We start from the raw sequence: 24,856 nt of genomic DNA, 5'->3' as shown, positions 1-24,856 counted from the left end.
TTTATTAAAATGATATGTTTTAATAGGTAGTCAATCGCACCTAACCAAAAAAGATTGGTGGCAACTCCATATTTTTTCATTTTTTTCCTTTTATTTTCAAATTCGTCGGGTGGACACAAAACCGTTACAACAACTACAATGGCTTTAAAGGCTAACTTTAATGTGGGAGATAGAATTGTTAATACTTATCATACTTATTTAGCTCCTGACACGATGCAAGCATTATTTGGTGGAGGAGATTAGTGTCGAAATCTTCATGGAGTGAAGAAGAAGAACAAAGTGATTTTTTTATTATTATTTTGTTATTGGGTGACTATCATTGCTTTAATATAATTTTTAACTATTATTTTTTTTTACTTTATCTGTATAGAAAGAGAAGAAATCAATTGAGATTGCACTCAAAATCCTCTAAAGTGAGGATATCTAGTGTCTTCTATACAAATATGTAATATTATTACTAAATACCTTTAATTTGTCACAACATTACTAAAGAAAAATAGGTGGAAGTTAGTCTAAATTAAGCTTTTTGCATTATAGTTTACGAACCATAAGTTAACTAATGACAAAAACTTATGTTAAGGCAATTGGCAAGACACTGTCTATATTTTTTTGCTTTGATTGTAAAGCAATTGACAAGATATAGTTCATGTTTATGCTTATATTAAAAATTTAAAGTTATTGATCATTGTAATAATATCACAATCTTTTTTTTTACATGGGTGCTTCCATTGTTATTCTTATTGTTAATTATAATTTGTTTATTTTGTAATGATTCTTTTTATGTAGTTTTGTTGGAAAACAATATCGACCTAATGTTCATTTGAAGATATAATATTGTGAATGCAACATATATATTATTGTTGGTTTGTTGTAATTTATTTATGAACTTATTTATTTGGACATTTAATTTCTTTCAATTATGACTTTAATTTCTAAGTTTCTTATGTCTTTTATTTGTGTGTTATATTTGAATCATTTGATGAAACTTTTATTTACTTAGGTTTGGTTGTTGTGTTAGTTATTATTATTGTTGTTGTTGTTGTTATTATTGTTATTGTTGTTGTTGCTATTATTATTGTTATTATTTTTAAAATATAATATTTATTAGGTTTGATAAAAAATAGTTATAAAAGAACTCAAACTCAAAAGTTCGAGTACAAATAATCAAGCTTTTATCAAGTATAAGAATCAAGCTTATTTTTGCATATTAATCGAATCTAATCAAACGAGCTCGAGTAACTCAATTTTGATCATGAACCTAGCTCGAATTAGAAAAATAAAACTCGATCGAATTCAAATCGAGTATCGAGTCGAGTAGCTTAATTTCGATCACGAATTGAGCTAGAGTTAAAAAAATAAAACTCAAATTTGAGTTTGAACCAAGTATCGAGTCACGAGTTAAGAGTTAAGCTCGAATTTGAGCTTTTTACTGTATCATTTCTATTTGACTCAATTACACCCTTAGTCTTAAATCCTAAGCTGTGATATTGTATCACTTCATTAATGCTCCATGTCTACTAAGAATATCATAAGCAGGATATAGGATGGGTAAATATTTTTATTTTTTATATTATTATTTTTGTACTCATTTAATGAATATTTTAAATTTATATTTATTTTCATCTTAGTATAAATAATTCTCATATATATAATTTTTTTAAAAAATAAAAATTATTTTTTTAATTTTTAATTTTTCACTTTAATATAATTTTTTTATAAATATATACTAATATATATTTTTTAAAAGAAAATATATTAGTTTTAATTAATTTAAAAAACAATTTTATATTATTTAAAAAAAATTATTTACTAAAAATATATAAATATATATAAAATATGAGTATGAAACAAATATAGTATTACTCGCATCCTGATAAAAAAAATAAAAGTATACTTATACACATCTTAAAATTTAATATCTATTATTATTTTCATTTTTATTCTAATAAAAAATTAAAATTGATATCCTTGACATTTACCAAAGTACTTTCCAATTGTGTGGCTCAACGACTTAAGAATTTCTTCGCATTTACACGATTCTTACTACCCCAGTCAATTTTGTGCTTTAATGAAAATTGATAGATAGGTCAATAATTTTATGACATGACGACAAAGGCGAAGAGATATTACTACAAGTTTTCCTAATTTTCTAGTGTCCTATGAATAAACTGAAAACAATTTCCTTTTAGTCAAAAAAGGGCAGAAAGAAAAAGGATCAGCCCGTTAATCATCGTCATCATCATCGATCCCTCGTGTACATCCCTAAACTACCACTGCTCCCCATTTATAGCCACCGACTCCGGAATTTCTTTAGCGTCCCGTACGTACATCCTTGGTGTCCCAACCAAATCTTCAATGGCTATGCTATTTCCAAAATCAAAGAATTGTTGCACCACTAGGACTGAACCTCTGGCAGTTTCGGATGTTGCCAACAAGTCACCGATAACCCCTAGCTCCGGACAATCAACCCAGTTCAATAACTCTGTTGTCAATGGTGAATGTATTCCTTCTCCTCTCCCTACTATGAATAGGTCAAATTTATTTTCTATTTCTTTCAATGTCACAACCAGCTCTTCTCCATTTTGTAAAATTTTCTCTTCGTAGACAATAAGTTCCTCCCCACCAGTTTGTACCCTGAACTCATTTATGTAATCATCATCAATCTGCCTTAGCTTGTCAAGGTATGAGCTTGAGGATTTTATTGAGCCCTTGAGATCCACAGAATCCATTTCCAATAACCTTATCACCGTTAGGCTTACTTCTGGATGCTTTGCCATCCTCCAAGCATAAGCTAATGCTTCACAGTCATCAGCTCCACCAAGGAATACCATGACTATTTCATGGATTTCATTGCTGACTTTGGTATCTGTGACCTCTTCAAGTCCACGGTCTATGAAGATTCCTACAGAACAAGGAGCATTAAGAAGCACGTTTTGGTTTATGTTGCGAAAGGCGGAGCTTCCCTCCTCTAGATTCCCCTCTATGTTGGCTCGCTTGTGGAATGGTAAGATCAAGAATGCCACATTCTTGTCTTCAGCTAGACTACAAATATTTCCGTCCACAGCCACAAACGGAGACACTGCACTAAAGGATTGGACGCTGATATTGCGAGTCTTGATTTCATATTCTCTAAAGGCATTGACGATTTGATCCATTTCGGAGCTATCACCGTAGTCAGGGTGGTAGATGGAGTTGTCAAACTTGTGGTGTGAGTCATGCACAATAAGCATGGGAGCTGATTCACAGTCAGTGAGTTCAACGAGGTGGAGAGTGAAAACTGTGATATGATTATGTCGGATAGCGTGAGAGACATCAAGTAGCTTTAATATTCCCGGCACATTGCAAAAGGAATAAATGCATGTGAGGATTCGTAGCTCTGATTCTGTTTTATCTTGTTGTATAGTTCTACGGTTGTAATACTCTGTAGTAAGCTTGGTCCCCTTGTAAATGGCAGCAATGGTAGGAGCAACTATGCTGGTCATTAATAGAATTGTAACCATCATCACTGCATAGTCTTCGTCGTGCACAACCTAAATAGAGTAAAAAAATTACATCTAAATTGCAAGGTTTCATCAATTACCTTGGTGTGAAAGTGTAAATAGAGAAAATGGAAGTACCTCTTTGTCCAATCCAGTGTTAATGATAAGAATGGCCCATATCCCTTTTGTGCTCATGAGTAATCCAACAGCAAAACTATCTTTAGGGTCAATGTCAGAGACTAAAGACATCGGTAAGAAACTAATAATCTTAACAGCGCAAAGCATAATTACAATAAGCAATACGAGCATCCACTGTGTTATTTTAAAGAGGTCGACTTTCATCCCAGAAATTACCAGGAACACCGGCATCATAAGTCCTGAAACAAAGTACTCGAACCTCTCCATCAACGCAAGCACCAGCTCATTAGGAGTAATAAGCCCAAATATGAAAGCCCCGACAATGGGATGACTGCCAGTCACATCCGTTAACAATGCACCTAGCACAACCCCAACAAGAACAAAACACAGGTAAAAATCACTGTAGCCATTGTTATTCCCATTGGAAGTGCGGCGAGCGCTCCATGCAAGGAATGGACGAATTATGTAAATGGAGGCTAATACGTAGGCTGCTGTTGTAGTGATGACATATGGAGCATTTGTGGGATTAGCAGTCAATGGGATCAAAATGGCTATAAGAACCCAAGAGCCGATGTCACTGATAAGGGCAATAGGCATTGCCAATCTTCCGATATCTGATTTCAGTAGCTTGAGATCCAATATAATTCGACTGACAACAGGGAAGTTTGTGACTGATAGTGCGGCAGCCCGTAAAAAACTACCTTTTACAGTAACTTCATGAACATGAGGCTGATTTTGCTCCGAAAACGGATGCAATAGATAAAAGAGCACAATTCCCATGGCCAATGGAACAAAAAGTCCAGTTACAGTGAAACTTATAGCCTTTTTGCTTATGCGCCTGATGGCACTTAGGTCAAGCTCTAAGCCAACCAAGAAGACGTGAAAAAGAAGGGACATGTACGCTATAGTTTCTATTGTAATAAAATTTTTTGTGGGGAACAGATTTGCAAAATAAGTTGTATTCCCCAATGCAGATGGACCTAACAGTATGCCACCCTGTACATCAAATATATAGTTTTATAAATCATTACTATATTCTACTTATGATAAGTATTAATCTTCGCGGATAAATTCAGACAACTTTGGTGTAATAAGTACTCAATTAAAAAGATAAAAGGAAATGGGAAACATATCAACAATAATGCCACTTACGAGAATATCCGAAACGATGCGTGGTTGATGTAAAGGTTTGAGAAGGTGGTAAAGAGAGCGAGTGAGGATTAGGATGGCCGCGAATTGCTTGATGATGAGAGGGAGAGATTCAGTGAAGGGGTTGTCACCATGCCAGATTCCATTGGAAGTGGTTATATTCAAAATAAAACATTGCTTAGAGGCACCGTTTATTTGATTTTGCATAGCATTTTCCATATTAGGATCCATTTTTGGTTCCTCCGCCACACCATCTTCCCGTTCGGTGTATGCCTCAACTGATGGCGGGGGTGGCTCTGGGGATGCACCACCTGGATGGTTGAATTTGGAACATAGGTGAAAGGAAAAAGAGAGAAAAAAAAAAGAAAAAAGGAAGACTAAAACTTTTTTTTTTTTTTGTGAAATACTAGGTTCTTAGGAGGACGTTTAAGAATATAAGGTTATCCGCTCAATTTGGTGACTGTATTTTCCTCTTGTGTGGTTTTTATTTGGTGGTTTGTTGGAATTTTTGTATTTATTTATTTTTGGGTGGAATAGGCGTTGAATTTGAAGCAATTGGTCAAAAATACCTGATTGGGGGATTTCGTTTTTCCTTCTCTATGATTCGTATCACATCTACTGACCATTGAGGGCGGTACGTTACATATGGGTTCCTTTAGGCCCACATTCTGTGCCCAATAGCACATTGAATAATAATCATTAGAGGAACACCCCAAAGCAGAAATAGGCAACCAATATTTTCTGCCGGAGCCCGGAAGCAATTTAAAGAGTTCAAAGCTGCCAGCATCTCTCCTCTCGTCTTGCCTCCAACTCCAGCCTTGCCAGTATATAGAGAAAAAGGTGAAACATGCATTACTCAATCTGCATGCTGATTTGTCCTTTGTCTATCACTGCTTTGAAACTTAGACTAAACCTCTTTCTTGGTAACTTTCTCCCTTCAAAAGCCATCCTCTGCGAAGGCTTTTATTGCGATGTATCAGACCAAAATGCCATTTGCCTTTCTGTAATTTTGTGCAAATTTGAATGCGTACTGTATTATGGAAGAAGCATTGGTTGACGAAAGAAAAATAATCACGATGACAGTACATCAATTCTCATGTCCCAGACTCTTTTTCTAGTATGAAGAGAGAAAGTAACAACCTAGTTAAATCAAACAAAGAGACTACGAGATTGCAGATGTTATATGTTCTCCGGCTCAATGGTAAAAACTTATGTCTATCGATTTTGAATCTAATTTCGCGAAGATAGAAGGCTGATTAAAGGGGGAGAGACAGAAAGAGAGTATACAAAACAAACTCAGAGAAGGCCTGGTCCCTAGATTCAAGCGCTAGAGGATCAGGGAAAATTCAAAAAAGGTGGAAAAAATAGTAAAGCAGCATCACTTAATAAGCACCAGATTCATGAATATTTACTTGAACAATAGTCTGATGAACTACCAAGTCTGAACGGCAATAAACTTAAGGGCAACCTCCAAGCAGTAATTTACACAAAAATGATAACAGGCATGAACATATTCAATGCAGTATTATACATGTTATAAGTCATAATCACTACATCTATTCCTCCTGAAACAATGAATTTCCTGTTACCATAACCCTAAGGTTTATTCATCAAACTCCGAGTCATCCTCACTTTCTTGATCTTCGCCACTTTCCTGGAATGAAAATTTTCAGCAAGATAACTACTGCTTATCTATTGCAGCTGTTCTACAATAAAAATTAAAGACTTTCTTCAGAGATAAAATACAATAGAAAACCCAAAGCAAGTTTACCTTTCTTTTAATATATTCTACCATGGCTCTATCAAACTCTGCTCGTTTCTCAGTTGCGATATCATAATATTTAACTTTTTCCTATCAAAGACAAAAATGAAATTAAAAAGTTAAGACAACCCAGACAACTGTTCCTCATTTTCTCTATAAAGTCCTTTATTTTCTACTTACATATCCTTTTTTTATTTTCTTCAAGTCCAAATGGGGAATATAAACAATCAGCCCTCAAGATCATTGGCATCCTTGCCATGCATTAATATTGGTTGCCACATTTATACAAGCTATGAACTAACTTCTGCAGCCCTAGCTAGGTCATGGAAATCCTTTAAGGGTAGTGGCCAATAAAAAAAAATTGGAACAATTTTATTACCAAGCAGCAATATGTAAGTCTTAAAAGTGAGGTGCCATAGGATATCAAAGCTATTTTCTTCATCCTTATACAAATAATGCCATGAGCAGATCATGAATGTAGTACACCTTGTAATTAAAAGAGAAATTAAGTAGGCTTTGACAAGCCGACGTAACCCATTATACAAATAATCCATGAGCAGATCATGAATGTGCACCTTGTACTTAAAAGAGAACTTAAGTAGGCTTTGACAAGCCAGTGTCACCCATTATGCAAATAATGCCATGAGCAGATCATGAATGTGCACCTTATACTTAAAAGAGAACTTAAGTAGGCTTTGACAAGCTGATGTCACCCATGATCATGACCTATGATTTTGACTAGCACAAGACAAAATATCATTACTAAAATTGCTTGGCTCTCAGACTCAGTTAAAAATGTATCCACAACTTAACTCTTACAAGCATATCCACAAAAGTTCAATAAAAATTATCATAACTGCTAGTGCTATTATTTTGCAACATCATGAGAACAGCCTGATTATGATTTACATGCCGAGCGTGGATCAATTCATACTGCAGGTGAACCAAAAATAGCACATGCAAATTATATGAATTACTAAACAACAGGGAAAAAAAAGAGAGCCAATTCAATATTACAAGGCACAAACCTCATATGTCATTGTCTTCCACTTCTCACCACATGCCTTTCCAATCTGAAACAATATATTGCAGGATTCATTAACGTATACATTAAAGAAAGAGAGAGATTCATTGGCTAAATTAAGATTTGTGTTCTCAAACCATAACATACATCACGCATTGACTTGATACCGGGATTCTGCTCTTGAAATTCCTTACGAAAATCCTCCCTTGAGTATAAGTGAAAAGAAAACTCAGTTAGATTTGTTTCTATCACAGAAGGACATTCACTTTCTTCAACAAAACTAGCAGGCAAATCCTTTGATAAAGGCACCAATGCTCGCCATCCAGAATATATATTTTCTATATACATTTGAACCTAGGACATCCAAGGCCCCATAAAATATAAACTCTAACTTAAGAACCAGAATCCCAGTTTGAAGGCAAGGAAATAAAACTATTGATAAGCCTAAAAAACCAACTCAAAATTTTGCATATGAAGACAGACAACAAATATGCAGATAGACTTTAATTCAACAGCACAGCGAAAATTTTCCAAGTTTGGCCAAAAGAATAGAGAAACAAAGATAAAAGATAGGAAGCATGAAAAACTGCAGCCACAGAGAAATGTTATTATCATCAAAAAGTTAACCAACTCTGTGAACAGCAATGATACATAAGGAATACTCACAAGAAGTAAAAGAAGGCTGTTGGGGGTTTCTTGGGCATTCTAGCATCAATTTTGGTGTTCTTCTTCTTCGGCTTCGATTTGGGCTTTGACTTCGACTTGGGTCTCATTTCTCTATCCCTAACAACACTCTGTTGACCTGAACTCTTCATTTTCTCACTTGATTTTGCCCTTAACACCATTTTCCTAACATATTTTTTAAGCAACCATATATATTGTTAAACCCCAAAAATTCCATACCAGGAAAACAAATAAACATAACAAACAAAAAAAGATAATACTATAAAGCCGAGGGAAAAGAGAGAAATACTGATGGGAGGGTGAGTTCTTAGCAGAGGCAGCGGAGGTTGAAGATGAACGAGAAATTTTCGACTTTAAAGCTTTCTTTGCCATTTTTTTCCTTTTTGTTTCAAGTCTCTGTTGCGCAGGCAGCAGAATAAGACCCAGACCCAGACCGAGAGCTTCTGCTTTGCTTCGTGTCGGCCGGCTCTCACTGGTTAGGCAGTAACCACCACTCGCCTTTTTCTAGTCGGACGGAGTTGGAATTTGGAATTCCACGCGTGAAGCTTAGTGCAGATGTAAGCCCTCCGAGCTAAATAATGGGCTTCCATCAATAGTAATAGTACGGGCTTTTAGTAACAGTACAACAGGCCCAATTCCACACAATTATTACCCCATTCAACTTCTTTATTTTTCTTTTCCTTTTTTCCTGTCAATGGTAAAAGAAATAAAACTTGCTTATGCTTCATTGATAGACCATTGAGTAAATTGCACTGTTAGTTTGTGATATTTTATTATTTTTTATTTTCTTTTGTAATTTAAAATTTGGATTTTTCAATCACAATATTTTAAATTCATCCATTCAAACATGCGTTTAGCATAAATATTAATGAAATTTGCTACATAATTCTTAAATGAATATAAACGTAACAAATTTCATTTTATATTGTACTAAGATGTTGTTGATTGTTGAATAAACTTATAATGAATAAAAATAATTATGAATAGCAATTGAATATCGTGAAAATGTTATGCAATTTACAAGTAAAAAAAAAGGTCAAAGAAACTTTTTTATTTGAACCTCCCGAGTGATTAAATGATATTTGGATCGAGGATTTCATTCAATGAAATTATATAAATATATATTTTATATTTTTTAAAAATTAAATTTTATCATTAAAATTAAAATTTTAATATTTTATAAACAGATTATACTATTATGTAAAGTCATATAAATATTGGTTTATGTAGCATAACCATTATAAAATCCTTTTTAATATATCCAATAAATATTTTCAATGGTAGTTTTTTTTTTTTTAGTATAATATCTTCAATTTCCTTTGTTATCCCAATTAATTAATATTGATTTATGAAATATATTATTAAAACATTAGTATATTGGGCATGATTCATGTTCCATTTTTTAGGTAAAAAAAATAGCACCCCATCCAATTTAAAAAAAAATCCATCGTTCGCCACATCAAATGGTCCCCAATGTAGCGAGGTTGGTGAGTGCAGCTCAACGCTCGTTTCAAAATCAAAGAATTTCCACAATCCGGAGTTGAGCCTTTATGTAGAACTGTAGTGGTTACTAGCAACATTTGTTGTACTTCCATTTATTCGGCTGTTGGATTTGGTTGTCTTCTGCCTACTTTTTTTATTTTGTTTTGGGTTGGAGCTGGCCCAGTTCCAATTTTCCGGAACGCAAAAAACGTCTCCTTTTTGTTTTTCTCTCTTCACTTTGGTATCATCGCCCTGAGCTCCTTGCATCAACCATGCAGGCTCTTCAAGCCCCATCACTTCGAGCTTCCCCTCTAAACCCTCTCCGAAAACCCAAGCTCAATCCTCATTTTCCCAATGTATCAAGACTCCCGCCCAGGCCAACCAAGAGATTCTCTTCCATTACCGCTTCATCCCCCACCGTTTCTGCTCCCAAGCGCGAGAAGGACCCCAAAAAGCGGGTCGTTATTACAGGTATGGGATTGGTTTCCGTTTTTGGGAATGATGTCGATGCTTACTATGATAAATTGCTGGCTGGAGAGAGCGGGATCGGACCCATCGACCGGTTCGATGCTTCCAAGTTTCCTACCCGGTTCGCCGGTCAGATCCGGGGGTTCTCTTCTCAAGGTTACATTGATGGAAAGAACGATAGGCGACTTGACGATTGCTTGAGGTACTGCATTGTTGCTGGCAAGAAGGCGTTGGAAGATGCGGATCTCGGGGGCGATAAGTTATCTAAGGTGGTTCTTTTTTAATGGTTTTTAGTTGGTGGGTTTTGTTAATTGGGTTGTTTGCTAGTGATTTGCATGTTTAATTCTTGAATTACAGATCCAAAGATTAATCTTTTATTGGCTTGCTCGATGTGCGATATTTACAAGAAAGAGTTGTATGAAATCTTTTGAACCTCAGCAAGATGCAGCTTAATTCTACATATCCTTATGCTTTTCTCTGCTTGTTGCTGCATGTGTCTTTACTGCAATTATATATATTTTTTTGTAATTATTTTGTTATTTGACTGGATATAAATTTTTTTGTGCGTATTTGCAACAGGTGAATGTTCTATAGTCTTGTTTTGGTTAAGCAATGGGATTGTTGCAATTTCTTTCCGGTCGTTTTTTGGCTTTTCCCGATCAAAAAATTTCTTTTTCCTAGGAATCTTTGTAGTTTTATATGCTTTGTGACTCATCGTATTTATATGTAATTCATAATGGGATTTAACATTCAACATGTGATGCATCCACCAGAAATTTGGCTTTGAAAAGGTGTTTAGAAAAAATAAAATTATTGATTAAATTTATGCTCCCTATGGATAATTTCTTACCCTACGGAATGTAAGGATACAAGAAAAATAGTATGTTGAGAGTGATTCTGTTCTAAGAAATATATGAGCGGTTCCTGGACTTTGGATTCATTGTTCTCATTCTTTCTCTCATCAAGTGATTGAGCTTATCGATTCATTATTTAATTTATTTTGTGCTTTAGCTTCGAGTTGAAATTTCAGCTCTTGTTAGTAGTGCTTCATTAAATCAATGTTCTCTTTCAACTTTTCCTCCTTATAGTGCTTACAGGATTTGTTGAATTTGTATTTGTCGCAGATCGATAAGGAGCGAAGTGGAGTGCTTGTTGGAACTGGTATGGGTGGTCTTTCAGTGTTCTCTGATGGCGTTCAAAATTTGATAGAGAAAGGTCATAGAAAAATAACACCATTCTTCATTCCTTATGCTATAACAAACATGTCATCTGCCTTGCTTGCAATTGAGCTTGGTTTCATGGGTCCAAATTATTCAATTTCAACTGCTTGTGCTACCTCCAATTATTGCTTTTATGCTGCTGCCAACCACATCCGTCGAGGTGAGGCTGAATTGATGATTGCTGGTGGAACTGAAGCTGCAATTATTCCTATCGGGCTGGGAGGTTTTGTCGCTTGTAGGGCGTTGTCTCAAAGAAATGATGAACCTCAAACTGCTTCACGGCCATGGGATAAGGATAGAGATGGCTTTGTAATGGGTGAAGGAGCAGGAGTGTTGGTAAGCTTGCACCATTACATGCTAATCCTATATAAGCATCATTTAGCTTCTTGTTGGTTGTTATGTTGTCTATTTCTGGTTAGCATCTTGTTTTGCCTCTATTGGTGATAAAGTGATACTGTTGTCAACAGAAGTAGGCATTTTTTCCCAGGCTTTAGGTATACCTTTGAGGTAGCCTGGGTATGGTTTGTGGGTGTGTGGAATGAGATACCGATAATATTGAATCCTTTGCCCTTGGAGTGTGTTGTGTGATGCAGGTGGAGCTTACATCACTATTTATGTGAACTTTCTAAGAAATTATTGTGGTGTTTGGTGGGTATGAAATATAAATGTTCATCGACTTGGGAACTGAGGAAAAGATTTCAGGTTATACTTGCATAATTTTCTATCTTTTATCACATTGAGCTAGTTGGTTAATAAAACTCAGTCTTGAGTTAACAGTTTGGAGCTTTTGCATACAGCTTCACTGTTTGATTATTACTTAGTTTGCTATTTATGCTTCTATTGAACTGACTGATCTGGATGAGGGGGAAATGCAATTGCCTTTTATAATGAATTACTAGTATTTCTTTTGCTTTTCAGGTAATGGAAAGCTTGGAACATGCAATGAAAAGAGGTGCACCAATTATTGCTGAGTACTTAGGTGGAGCTGTTAATTGTGATGCTTATCACATGACTGATCCAAGAGCAGATGGTCTTGGGGTGTCTTCGTGCATTGAGAGAAGCCTTGAAGATGCTGGTGTGTCCCCTGAGGAGGTGATTCTTTCTGCTCTTTCACCCAATTCTCTTAATATATGGTAGGAGTAATTCAGTTTGGTCTGGTTTCTAGATATTTCCTATTTCCCATATTATGTTGTCTCTTTCTATATAGGTTTGCTGACACCTGGGCAAGCATTTTTTGCTTTTTCAAAAATAAATCCGATAGCATTAATGAATTCTCTGTTTCATGGTGAACTTGATGGTAGTCTTGGTTGACTCTCCTCAAAACATGCTTCTAGTTAACTTATCATTTCCTCATAAGTTTTATTACCAATTAGATTTGGCCTTCAATTTAAGGGAGACTGTAGAGAACTGACCTAATAGTTACGTTTCTTAAGTCATTATAATGACTAGTCAATGTTGTTCTTTACTTCAGATGTGAAAGTGCAAATAATAGGGTTCAGACTGTAATTATTTTCTGAAATTTATGCATAATTCCAAAGGTAAAAATTAGCAAACTAAGCAAGTCCCTTTTTCAGGTTAACTACATCAATGCACATGCAACTTCTACTCTTGCTGGTGACCTGGCTGAGATAAACGCTATTAAGAAGGTGTTCAAGAATTCGTCGGCCATCAAAATCAATGCAACAAAGGTACCTTCTTTTCCTCTACCATATTTTGCAAAATTTTTTTATGACCATGCTTTGATGTTTCTCTCTTGGTATTGGCTAATTGAAGTGCTGTTTGTTTCAGTCTATGATAGGGCATTGTCTGGGTGCAGCGGGTGGTTTAGAAGCCATTGCCACTGTGAAGGCCATTACCACAGGATTGCTGCATCCCTCCATTAATCAATTTGTATGTTTTAGTCCCTTGTTTAATGCAATGTTTTCTCTGGGAAATGTATTTAAACTAACTTAAGATAGTGTGTGAGTCTTGTTGATGCATGGTTTTTAATTTTTCTTCAACAATAATTTCCCATTTCTACTTTTTCATCAAACTGCCACCCAATTCTCAAATATTTGATTTAATGCAATGTTTGAAATTCATTTTGTTCTTTCGCTGTCTTCTTCAAAAACCTCCAAATTCCCACCAATGATAGTCAGGATCACATCTCATTTTATGCTCGTAGATTAAGTGATCTATTATATGAAGCTCTGTAAATACTTGAACTGCTAAATTTTTTAATGCAGAATCCAGAGCCTTCAGTTGAGTTTGACACTGTTGCCAATAAAAAGCAGCAGCACGAAGTTAATGTTGGTAAGACTCCTAACCCTTTCAAACTACATGACAAGCTCCTGCTTCATTATCTTCAAGCCTGTCTGCTCGTTACTTAATTTCAGTCTATTTGGACAAGAACCCATAATTCTAACCGAGCTCTTTATGATTCAGCAATTTCAAATTCTTTTGGATTTGGTGGACATAACTCTGTTGTGGCATTTTCTGCCTTCAAGCCTTGAGAGTCTCGACGCTTCTGCATTTGTTCTTTCTCCTTAGAGGGTCAGCTACACTTATCCGTTATCGAGAATGCCTCAATCTTGTAGCTTTTCTTGAGCCAATTTCTGATGGTCAGTGTTGTAATAATTTTGAGTTGAATTTCTGGCTAGCCCAAGAATTATGGTGGACTCATTTTCTTTTCCCCTTTCAAAATTCTCTATTTATTTATTAGGCTAATCAATCATCAAGGACAGATTTTGTTCTGTTCTAAAGTATGTGGGTGAGTGGGCCAATCAATGTCATATCAAATGTCAAGGTGGGAGCTCAAAATTGTTCAAAACAGTAGGGGTGGGATTGTGGGTTGTTTACAAAACAAATTAATCAAGATAAAAAAAACACTAATTAAAAACACAACTATGATATGAACAGAACAGTGGTTCGTACTTTTCATTACTCTGGTAAAATTTGTAATTATTTGTTAATGAATTATTATTCATTGTGAAATGACTGGACTTTAATGATCTTTTATCCCATGTAATATTAACAATTATGATTAACATGGACTGTATAATTATATATATAATTATACATACAACAAATGTTTTTTGAAAAAATATATAAATTTTACATATATTATATATATATATATATCCAAATGACATCTAAAAAAATAAAACTTTTGAAAATAATCAAAATTCAATGAACAATATTATTAAAAAATGAATGTATTTTAAAGAAAAAAAGTTTGAATCATCTTAAAATTGCTTCACTAATTTTGCATTTAAGATAAGTTAATATTCTTTTAAAAATAAATTTATTTGTTAGATTTATAAGAGTAATTCACTCTCATGTAGATTTTTTTGGTGGAATTTCAACAATATCTTAATAAATTTGATTTTTTTTTAATTTTTAATCTACCATTAAACCTTCTATCGTTATATTTACTGAGTTTAAAAGGATATTATGTTATTAAATTTTTTTGAATTTATAATTTTTAAGTGCAAAATTTAATGTCATGTCAACTAAGTTAAAGGTAAGATGATTATTAATAATTTTGATTTATATCAAATATTAAAGTTTTTTAGTGAAAATATAATATTATATTTTAATCTTGCTAGGAAAGAATTCAACGAAAAAAATGTTTATCTTGTTACAAACAGTATTTGTTAACAATCTAGATAATTTTATAAATTTGGTATATATTAAAATCAATTTAGTATACATTAATTTTTAAAAGTTTCTTTAACTTCATGTACTTTTTCATATAATTTAACTTATCGCTTAGTATACATATTTATTACTTGTTATGATATATTTATACCAATCTATTAATAAAAGTATTATGAAGATTAACCTATATATACTATAAAAGTTAAACTATTGCAATCTCTCACGTATTTATTTATTTTTTTTAATAAGTTTATTAATTTATTGTATATGTTCTTGTTAGCTTCGAGTTTAAATGTTAGATGAAAAGGCCTTAGGGGTGTTGATAACACAAAAAAGGTTTGAATTCGATCTTTAACGTATTTTCCTTGCTATGCTTCGGGATAGTAAATATATATCTTATATTTTATATAAACATAAAAAAAAAAAAAGTTTTTGGTAATGGACAAAAGCTATAATAATCCTATGTAAATGATTCTTTTTTTTTTTTGACATATGAATAATTTTATTTAATTTAACATCATGTAATTAATGCATTTTTATTTGATTTAATACATCTTTAATTAAAATTTTTTTAGTAAATTGATTACTTTTATTTATTTTTAATTATAAATTATTATTATCTTATATATAAAAAATGATTATATGAAACGATTATCATGTCAATATTTTTTTTATTTAAATTATGTCACATAAGTACATAACTTAAAAAATAATTAATAAATCTATTAAAATAAATATTTACTATTTAATTATCATATATCATGTGTAATAAATAATTAATTTTTTAAATAGTATGATTATGTATCTTGATTTAAATGAAAAAAAAAAAAAACAAATATTAACGTGATTCACCATTCAATTATTATATGTAATGTATAATAAATATTTTTTTGGGTCATAATGTAATTATTTCATATAATTTTTTTCTCGTTTTCTAATCATTAAGTAAAAGTTGTATCCATGAGTTATCGAGTCGACAACAATTGTTGAGAAAATTTTGAGATGGTCGGGGCAGTTTAGGCATTATAGAATAAGGTCAGATATGGGTTTAGAAGGACAAATTATGGACCATTAAATGAAATGAGTTAATATATTTATTTTTTTAATTTTAAAGTGATTTGATGAAACTAATGAAATCTTCTTCCTTATTTAAGAAAATTACCTCTAGATTAAATAGGCTTTGAAAATCGGTTTTTTAAATTGTCTTACTCATTTATTAGATTATATAAATTTCAAAACAAATATTTTTTAAATTATCATACCTAATTAAAAAAATTACATTCAAATGTGCAAATCCCAAAGCGAAACTCGGGTTTTTGTCCCCATATCAATAAAAATCGTTGTGTGAACTGTCAAAAATGCGTCAGTTTGTTGCTGTTGAAAAGCGTTTTTAAAAATAAACATTTTAAAACTTTATTTACATAATCAAATGAAAAATTAATGATTAAACGATAATTTAATTATGTACATTAAAAAAAATTTTATTCAAAAATACTAATAACGATGTTATTGCACAGATAATTTTTAATAATTATTATTGGATATAAAAATTTTAAAAAAATTCATTACTTTTTCTTATTTTTCTAAAATAATTAGACTCAATCCCCCGCCAAAACAGAGTATCTTCTTGTGTTCCCTCAAGGCAAAATAATAATAATAATAAAAAAAAAAAAAAAGAGGGCCTCATTTGATTTCCCCCTCTTACTCCGTTGCAATAGTGTTGGTCTTCTCTTCAATGTGTCGAGTAGAGGATGAAAAAAAAGATGAGGAGCTCAAGATTATTCAATACAGATAGGTGTGGGACTGTGGGTTGTCTATAAAACCAATTAATCAAGGTATGAAATATTATTTAAAAAAAAGGAATATGATTAGAGATTCATACTTTTCATCAATTTGATTTATAAAATTTGTTATTACTATTTTATTTATAACTTAATTCTTTTTCATCAAATTTGTAATTTTTATATACATGTAAAAAGAAATATTGAACTTTCATGATTTTTTATTTCATGAAAGATGCTCCTTAATTATGGTTTATATTCACCCAAATTATAAATGAATCAAGTTCAGTGATATTTTTTTGTTCAAGTTCAATTCAATTAATAATAAACGAGTTTATATATAAATAAATAAACTTTTAATGAATTTGGCAATATGTGTTAGAATTTGATTTGATTATTTTTATTAGTCTAACATAAACAAACTCTAATTTTAAATTCCAATAAATATACTTAATCCTTACTGTAGCTCACAATTATAAGCCATAACCAATTGGTGGCAGAGATACACATATGTGTGGCAAAGGATGGGAATTTATAGAATTTAGTTACCCTTGTTTTTGTTCTAATGCTGACCTGAGATTTTTAAAAATATGTTTATATTCTTTCAAACTTCATTCAAAGTTTTATTTAATTTTTAAGCATATAAAAAGAATTATTTTGTAATAATATTTTTAAAAAGTTAAAATTTTTTTTAGATTTACGTTATATGTAATTTTTAATGATATAAATTTTCTATGATAATTTATAGATTGATAAAAGATATTAAATTTTAAAATAATTAATTTTTAATGTTTTAAATAAATTATAATTAAATTTTATTAAATGATCAATTTGAGATAAAATATTTACACAATTACTCAATTCAAAATTAAATATTTAATTTATACGAAGAAATATTAAATATTATCAATTTATAATAATTTAAGACTTTTGAAAGTGAAAAGTTTGAGAAAAAAAAAGTTGACTCGTAAAAGATAAATAATTTTTAAATAAAAAAATTAATATTTGTTTCATTTTTTCTTCATCTTCTCTCTACCATCTTTTTCTCTCTCCACTCTCTTCCTGTCTTCTACTTCTTCAAATACCTGTTGCTTTCCACCATTATTAGATCTTCTTCATGCATTCTAGTTCTTCAAATATCCAAAGCCTTTCAATATTTTAGTTTTCCAAATACCCATAGCTTTTTACTGAAAACTTTTCATTATTTCGTCATGTTTTTAACCAACCCAAAACCCATTTTACCTTGTATGGGCAGATGTAGCAAGAAAAGGAAGAGTTGTAAAAAGGTTGTAGATTTCAATTAACGAGAGTATCTGCGGTGGAATGGAAATGGCTGAGCTCCCTCAAGCAAAAGAGAAAGAATGTTGGTTGATGCAACAAGATTTGAAGATGGAGTAAACCAGAGAAGAAAAATATCTTGGAGTCTTACGTTTATGAAAGGCGTGAAAAGGTATTGATTTAAATTAAAGTGATAGTAGTTTTAAATTCATATGTTTCGTTCACACAATAATTTCATAACAGATTCTGTCTTTGCTCTATGTCTCTGTTCTTTTCTATTTTTTATTGTTTTGTAGCAGAGTTGCTATGTTGCTTAGAAAAAAATTGAAACTACCTTTAGATACTAATTCAATTATCTACAATAAGAGCATAAGCTTAACTCTCATATATGTTTGGGATTCATATATGATAATTTTCAGAGGAATGTGATTTGAAAAATATGGGAGAGTGGATGTGAAAGAAAGAGAATGAAGTGGTAGAAAGAAGAGTGGGAAAAAAACGAAAGTGAAAAACCATTTGTGCCAACTGGATAGTCAAATAAGTAAAAAAAAGTCAAGTCAATTGAATATTAAACTTCTGATGTTATAATATGATCTGTACGTTTCATCTAAATTTTTTTATTTAAAAAATCTTAAATTATTAATATTTTATTTTTATTTATATAAACTAAAAATTTAATCTTAAATTAAATAATTACGTAAATATTTAATTTTAAATTAATCATTTAACCATTAAATATATTCACAAACATTAAATGAAATACGTAAACATAAATTAATCCAATAAATTTTTATTTTTATTTAATTTATTTAATAAATAAATATAAAAATATTATTTAAAATTATTAATTAAATATAATAAATAAATAAAAATAAATATGTTCATAAATATTTTGTCGAAAATTTTTATTCATTTACATTTCTAGTGATAGTAAATTGACCATCAGCATGACAACAACTTGTTCCGACAATTTTTTTGTCTAAAAGAAAAAAAAAATGCACAGTTCCTTTGACTAAATAATTGGATCCCAACAATTCATCACATCAACTCGATTATCGTTCCCAATGCCAACGGTCAGTTGGATTCTATTGCTGAGAGAATGTGTTTATGGATGTTTAAAAATTATAAAAAAAAATTTTAAAATTTTTTTTGAATATTTTAAAATTGTTAAACATTATTTTTGTTGAGAGAATTGATTGATATATGGACAGATATTAAAAAAATGAACGGTCCACGTTTTAGACAATTTGTGGATGAATTAATATTAAAAAGATGTAATTAATAGTATTAATAATGATGTAATTATATATATATATTTTGTCATTGAAGGTACAGAGTCTTGTATTAAGATAAAAAAAAAAAGTTAAAAGTTTAAATTTTGATGATATTTTTTTTAAAATTATTTTGATCATTAAATCAAGCAACTAAAAATATTATATATTTTTAATATATAAATTTTTTTTGTAAATAACTTTAATAATATAATTTATATTATTTTAAAATTATACTTATGATTTTTTATATATTATAATTAAAAAAATTCAGAATCAACGCTGCGGAGCGTAATGTGCAGGCAAACGCCCCCGCTCGAAGTATTTCCTTCCGCAGCCCATATTTGAATGTTTATAATATAACAGTAGTGCAGTATTATTTTTCTTTTACTTCCACTTATAACCAGTTGAATTGATTCTCTTCCGCATACAAAGTTTTAATTTATAGCTGACCATTCCAAAATAATACTGAGTCCACTTTTCCTTTCATTGTTCCCTATTCACTTCGTTATAATCACCCTGATCAGCTTCCTCCCTCAGGCCTCAACCATGCAAGCTCTCCCAACCCCATCTCTTCGAACTTTCCTTCTAAACCCTCTCAAAAAACCCAACCACAATCCTCATTTTCCCAATGTGTCAAGACTCCCGCCCAGGCCAACCAAGAAATTCTCTTCCATTACCGCTTCATCCCCCACCGCTTCTGCTCCCAAGCGCGATAAAGACCCCAAAAAATGAGTCGTTATTGCGGGTATGGGATTGGTTTCCGTTTTCGGGAATGATGTGGATGCTTACTATGATAAATTGCTGGCTGGAGAGAGCGGGGTCGGACCCATCGAAAGGTTCGATACATCCAAGTTTTCAAACCGGTTCGCTGGTCAGATCCGGGAGTTCACTTCTGGAGGTTACATTGATGGAAAGAAGGATAAGAGGTTTGACGATTGCTTGAGGTACTCCCTTGTTGCGGGCAAGAAGGCGCTTGAAAGCCCTGACCTCGGGGGTGCTAAGTTATCTAAGGTGGCTCTCTCTTTTTTTTTTTTTTTTTTTGGGTTTTTTAGTTTTAGTGGGAAAAAATCTAATATAACTCTTATAATTTTTTTAACTATATCCTTATAGTTATTTTTGTTTTCCATTTGACAAGTGGCATGGTAACATGGAATTAAATTGAAGAGTAGGTATGATGACATGGCAATTTATAGATTAGAGACTCTGGGCACCCGAACATGGTTAACCGGCAAGACAATTTCCTTTTTACTTCATTTTTGAATGTTTTATAGCAATGTTTTAATAATAAGGTTGAAGGTTGAATCACTCATTCCGTATTCAATCAATGGAACCGATTCAGTTGAAACATTAATTATATTTTAAATGCATTATTTGTTTATTAAACATGACAAATACTTAATAAATACAATTGAATTGATGATTAGTACATTAATGAAACTCCAAAGTGATAAGGTTCTCAATCCTACCACTTATCAAATATTTTAAGGAATAATGAATAATTTAAATAATAAATTTAATATTAAATTTAATAATCCTCTCCAATCAAATCCGATTTAAAAATTTTTTGATCAATTTGACGTAAATAAGATTTTATCAATTTTAAAAATTGAACTGATAATTAATTTTCGATAATTGATTAATTCGATCATATTCTGAAAATACTATTCTATAATCTTGATTTAGTTAAGCAATTAATGGAATCGTTTGCAATTTCTTTCTCAGCATTTTTTCTTTTTGCCAAAATTTTCTTTCTTCTAAGAATTTTTTATAGTTTTATTAGATGATACGTGATTTACCATATTCATATGGAATCCATAATGTGATTAAATATAGTATATACTTTTGACTAGCTAGAACGATATATTGCTTGTTTTGATACAAGTAATGGACTGATCACAAATTTTTTTGCTCTATTTCTAAACTGTATTGACTATGCTTTCCATTCTCTTCATTTCATTCAAACTCGTGGCTGTTCAGCCCACAACTTTGATGCAGCTTTTACATATTGAGAATCCTTGGATATATAATTGCCAATGAGTTATCTTGAACTTGAACATTTGATATATAAAGAGATAATCTTCATGGGAACTATATATTTATAAAAACATTAATATGTGATATATATCTTATATTTGAAAGCAATTCATTTGGATCAGATTACTAATTTTACATGCACCAGAAATATGCCTTTGAAAAGGTGTTTGAAGAAGATAAAATTATTGATTAAATTTTTTATCCCTATGAATAATGATTTCTTAATTATCTTACCCTACAGAATGAAAAGGATACAAGAAAAATAGATATGCTGGGGTGACATCTGATTTTTAAGAATTACAATGAACTTTCACACAGGACTTTGGGATGCATATTCTCATCCTTTCTCTAGTCAAGTGATTAGCTTATCTATTTATTACTTAATTTGTTTTCTGCTTTAGCTTTGCATTGGAATTTTAGCTCTTTTTAGTATAGTGCTTCATTATTGTGCTCACCAAATTTGTTGAACTTTGTATTCATTGCAGATTGATAAGGAGCGAACTGGAGTGCTTATTGGATCTATTTTGGGTGGCATTACAATGTTATCTTATGGCTTTCAAATTCTGTCCGAGAAAGATTACAGAAAAATAACACCATTCTTGGCTCCTTATACTCTATCAAACATGGCACCTGCCTTGGTTGCAATTGAGTTTGGTTTCAAGGATCCCACTAATTCAATGTCAACTGCTTGTGCTGCATCCAATTATTGCTTCTACGCTGCAGCCAACCACATCCGTCGAGGTGACGATGAAGTTATGATTGCAGGTGGAACAGAAGCTATGATTGGTCCTATTGGACTAGCAGCTTATGCTGCATGTAAGGCTTTGTCTCAAAGAAATAACGATCCTCAAACTGCTTCAAGGCCATGGGATAAAGATCGAAATGGCTTGGTAATGGGTGAAGGTGCTGGAGTATTGGTAAGCTTGCATTCGTTTAACCTGATAACTGTATAGATGAATAATTAGCTTCTTGTTGGTTTTTACGTTGTCTATTTCTAGTTGGCATCTTGTTTTGCCTCTGTTGGTGACACGCAATACTGTTGTTAAGAGAACTAGGCTTTTCTGTCATCCTTTAAGGATATCTGTGACGGACCCCGGATACGGTGGTTGTGTTTGTGTGTACTATGAGACACTGACTGGTTTCCACATAATATATAAACTGAAATCTTGGCCTTGGAATGTGTTGTTTGATGGAGCCTAATTCGCTATTTATGTGAACTTTCTAGCACATTGTTGGGACGTTTGGTAGGACTGAAGCATGATTTTACCGACTTGGGAAGTGAGGAAAAGATTTCTAGTTATCATTGCATTCTTTTCCCCTCATTTATCACACTAAACTACTTGGTTGAATAATGAAAGTCTTCAAGGAATGGATTGAACTACTTTTTGCATACAGATTCTTGTTCGATTGTTACTTAGTTGGCTACGAATATGACCTTTACTGACTGATTTTGATGAGGGGATAATGCAAAAGCCTTTCACAAAGAGTTGTTTAACTTATATTCTTTTGCTTTCCAGGTAATGGAAAGCTTGGAACATGCAATGAAAAGAGGAGCGCCAATTATTGCTGAATGCTTAGGTGGAGCAATCAATTGTGATAGTTATCATATTACAGATCCAAGAGCTGATGGTATTGGGGTGTCTTCATGCATTGGGAGATGCCTTGGAGATGCCGGTGTTTCCCCTGAGGAGGTAATTCTTTCTTCTTTTTCACCCAATTCTATTGTTATACGGTGGAGTAATGTTATTATAGTAGCAATCGAGTCTTCTCAGATTCTTAATATTTCTCATTTCCCATTTTATGTTGGTTTCTTTTTATTTACATCCATTGACTCCAGTGCAAGCACTTGTTTTTTGAAAAATAAATTCAACAGCTCCTGCTACTTCTGTTTTATGGAGAACTTAGATGGTACTTTTTGGGTTGAGACTCCTTTAAGTATATGAATCTAGTTAACTTCTCAATTTTCTAATTTGTTTTTTCTTATCTATTAGATTTAGGCTTCAATTTAAGTGAGATTATAGAAAACAGACCTGATGATTATTTTCTCAAGTCATTGTTTAGATTAATTAATGCCTTAATATGTTGATTTTTTCAAATGTGAAAGTGAATAATCGCTAGCAGTCATATAAACTATTGGTAGAATAATTTTTAGTTTTAGTTATCAGAATTCAAATCTTGACGTCAAGTATAAAAAAAATGAAAGTAAAAATAATGGGGTTCAAATTGTAATTATTTAGATGTTTAGCAACCTAAGCCAGTCCTGCTTTTTAGGTTAATTACATCAACGCACACGCAATATCTACTGTTGTTGGTGACCTGGCTGAGATAAATGCTATTAGAAATGTATTCAAGAATACATCAGATATCAAAATCAACGCAACAAAGGTACCTTCTCTTTCTCTCCCAAAATATGCAAAATTTGAGGTGACCATACTGTAGTGTTGCTCTCTTGCTGTTGGCTGATCGCTTTGGTTCTTGTTTCAGTCTATGATAGGGCACTGCGAGGGTGCAGCGGGTGGTTTAGAAGCCATTGCCACTGTCAAGGCCATTACCACAGGATGGCTGCATCCCACCATAAATCAATTTGTACGTGCTAGTTACTTATTTAATACTACCATGTTTGCTCTGGGAAATGTATTTAAACTAGCCTAAGATAATATGTGAGCCTTGTTTAGCCATGATTTTAATGCCCACGAACCAAACCCCACCCATCCTCTGTTCTTTCTCTTTTAAAAAGTTTCAAAGTTTATTGATATGCTCTTCTTGGTTAACAGGATCTAGAGCCTTCAGTTGAGTTTGACACTGTTGCCAATGAAAAGCAGCAAAAAGAGGTTAACATCGGCAAGATTCCTAGTCCTATAACACTTTCAAACAACATGACCAGTTCCTGTTGCAATTTCTTCAACCCTGTCTCCCCTTTTAACTTAATTTTGGTTGATTTGGAGTAAAATTCATGATACTAACTGTGTGAATATGTTTATGATTCAGCAATTTCAAATTCTTTTGGATTTGGCGGACACAACTCTGGTGGCATTTTCTGCCTTCAAACCGTGAAGTCTCATCACTTGGTTCTTCAGTTGGTCTATACATTTGTTATGGAAGATATAGATCTTATGTGTTGAGAGTCAGCTATTTATCTGTTATGGTGGCCTTTTAAATCTTGTAACTTTCTTGAGCCATTTGTATTTTGTAACCGTTAGTACTGTATTAATTTTGAGCATCCAGTCATAAAAATGCACGCTCTAATGCAATGGAAGCATTCTTACCGGGTTCCCAAATGGAGCCTTAGTTAGCCCAAGAATTAAAACTATTATTGTATTTTTTATGATAATCAATAATATCTTGTTCTGGTCTTGAGTTATGTTAGTGAGTTGAGGACTGGGCCTCAGGGCTGAGGATTTTTACATCAAATGTCATACACAAGTTGGCTGCTCGAGATTTGTT

General features: G+C 32.3%; 3 protein-coding genes and 1 pseudogene across 5 annotated transcripts; 2 read left to right on the top strand and 2 right to left on the bottom strand.

Annotated features, from left to right (window-relative positions):
• Nucleotides 1-1,875: 1,875 nt before the first annotated feature.
• Nucleotides 1,876-6,010, bottom strand: LOC111274214 (cation/H(+) antiporter 15-like). The gene is made up of 3 exons (XM_089755645.1): nucleotides 4,770-6,010; nucleotides 3,618-4,613; nucleotides 1,876-3,530 (listed from the first exon to the last, which is right to left on the bottom strand). Exons 1-3 carry the CDS (start codon nucleotides 4,995-4,997, stop codon nucleotides 2,268-2,270), a joined length of 2,487 nt encoding a protein of 828 aa, XP_089611771.1. The 5' UTR covers nucleotides 4,998-6,010; the 3' UTR covers nucleotides 1,876-2,267.
• A 112-nt stretch (nucleotides 6,011-6,122) lies between these two features.
• LOC111274874 (high mobility group B protein 14-like) lies at nucleotides 6,123-8,785 on the bottom strand. 2 transcript variants are annotated; one of them, XM_022859835.2, is made up of 6 exons: nucleotides 8,526-8,782; nucleotides 8,219-8,401; nucleotides 7,700-7,757; nucleotides 7,557-7,601; nucleotides 6,538-6,618; nucleotides 6,123-6,420 (listed from the first exon to the last, which is right to left on the bottom strand). In XM_022859835.2, the coding sequence occupies exons 1-6, from the start codon at nucleotides 8,606-8,608 to the stop codon at nucleotides 6,370-6,372; spliced, it is 501 nt and encodes a 166-aa protein (XP_022715570.2). In that variant the 5' UTR covers nucleotides 8,609-8,782; the 3' UTR covers nucleotides 6,123-6,369. The 2 variants fall into 2 exon arrangements, with proteins under 2 accessions (XP_022715570.2, XP_022715571.2); XM_022859836.2 differs by lacking the exons at nucleotides 6,123-6,420; nucleotides 6,538-6,618 and adding an exon at nucleotides 6,632-7,461 and having other exon boundaries at nucleotides 8,526-8,785.
• A 1,182-nt stretch (nucleotides 8,786-9,967) lies between these two features.
• Nucleotides 9,968-14,147, top strand: LOC111274873 (3-oxoacyl-[acyl-carrier-protein] synthase I, chloroplastic-like). The gene is made up of 7 exons (XM_022859834.2): nucleotides 9,968-10,455; nucleotides 11,311-11,742; nucleotides 12,325-12,498; nucleotides 12,981-13,094; nucleotides 13,195-13,296; nucleotides 13,632-13,698; nucleotides 13,831-14,147. Exons 1-7 carry the CDS (start codon nucleotides 9,991-9,993, stop codon nucleotides 13,896-13,898), a joined length of 1,422 nt encoding a protein of 473 aa, XP_022715569.1. The 5' UTR covers nucleotides 9,968-9,990; the 3' UTR covers nucleotides 13,899-14,147.
• Nucleotides 14,148-19,846: 5,699 nt separating this feature from the next.
• Nucleotides 19,847-24,779, top strand: LOC111274871 (3-oxoacyl-[acyl-carrier-protein] synthase I, chloroplastic-like; annotated as a pseudogene). Its single transcript, XR_016334121.1, has 7 exons — nucleotides 19,847-20,389; nucleotides 21,898-22,329; nucleotides 22,930-23,103; nucleotides 23,684-23,797; nucleotides 23,897-23,998; nucleotides 24,187-24,253; nucleotides 24,401-24,779. The product of XR_016334121.1 is annotated as a 3-oxoacyl-[acyl-carrier-protein] synthase I, chloroplastic-like (transcript).
• Nucleotides 24,780-24,856: the final 77 nt, after the last annotated feature.

This window comes from Durio zibethinus, chromosome 26 (genome assembly GCF_047325235.1).
Source record: "Durio zibethinus cultivar Kanyao isolate XHJ-2024 chromosome 26, ASM4732523v1, whole genome shotgun sequence".
NCBI classification, from domain to species: domain Eukaryota; kingdom Viridiplantae; phylum Streptophyta; class Magnoliopsida; order Malvales; family Malvaceae; genus Durio; species Durio zibethinus.
This window is presented reverse-complemented; position numbering and strand designations above follow the sequence as displayed.

Excerpts from the sequence above, each read along its gene's own strand:
- LOC111274214 (XM_089755645.1), bottom strand. The coding sequence starts at position 4,997 with ATGGATCCTAATATGGAAAATGCTATGCAAAATCAAATAAACGGTGCC. Across the intron at positions 4,614-4,769 it reads GCATCGTTTCGGATATTCTC|GGTGGCATACTGTTAGGTCC; the intron begins GTAAGTGGCATT and ends TTTGATGTACAG. Across the intron at positions 3,531-3,617 it reads ACACTGGATTGGACAAAGAG|GTTGTGCACGACGAAGACTA; the intron begins GTACTTCCATTT and ends TACTCTATTTAG.
- LOC111274873 (XM_022859834.2), top strand. The coding sequence starts at position 9,991 with ATGCAGGCTCTTCAAGCCCCATCACTTCGAGCTTCCCCTCTAAACCCT. Across the intron at positions 13,095-13,194 it reads TCAAAATCAATGCAACAAAG|TCTATGATAGGGCATTGTCT; the intron begins GTACCTTCTTTT and ends TGTTTGTTTCAG. Across the intron at positions 13,699-13,830 it reads GCAGCACGAAGTTAATGTTG|CAATTTCAAATTCTTTTGGA; the intron begins GTAAGACTCCTA and ends TTTATGATTCAG.
- LOC111274874 (XM_022859835.2), bottom strand. The coding sequence starts at position 8,608 with ATGGCAAAGAAAGCTTTAAAGTCGAAAATTTCTCGTTCATCTTCAACC. Across the intron at positions 8,402-8,525 it reads AAGAACTCACCCTCCCATCA|GAAAATGGTGTTAAGGGCAA; the intron begins GTATTTCTCTCT and ends AAAATATGTTAG. Across the intron at positions 7,758-8,218 it reads ACAGCCTTCTTTTACTTCTT|GGAGGATTTTCGTAAGGAAT; the intron begins GTGAGTATTCCT and ends CTTATACTCAAG.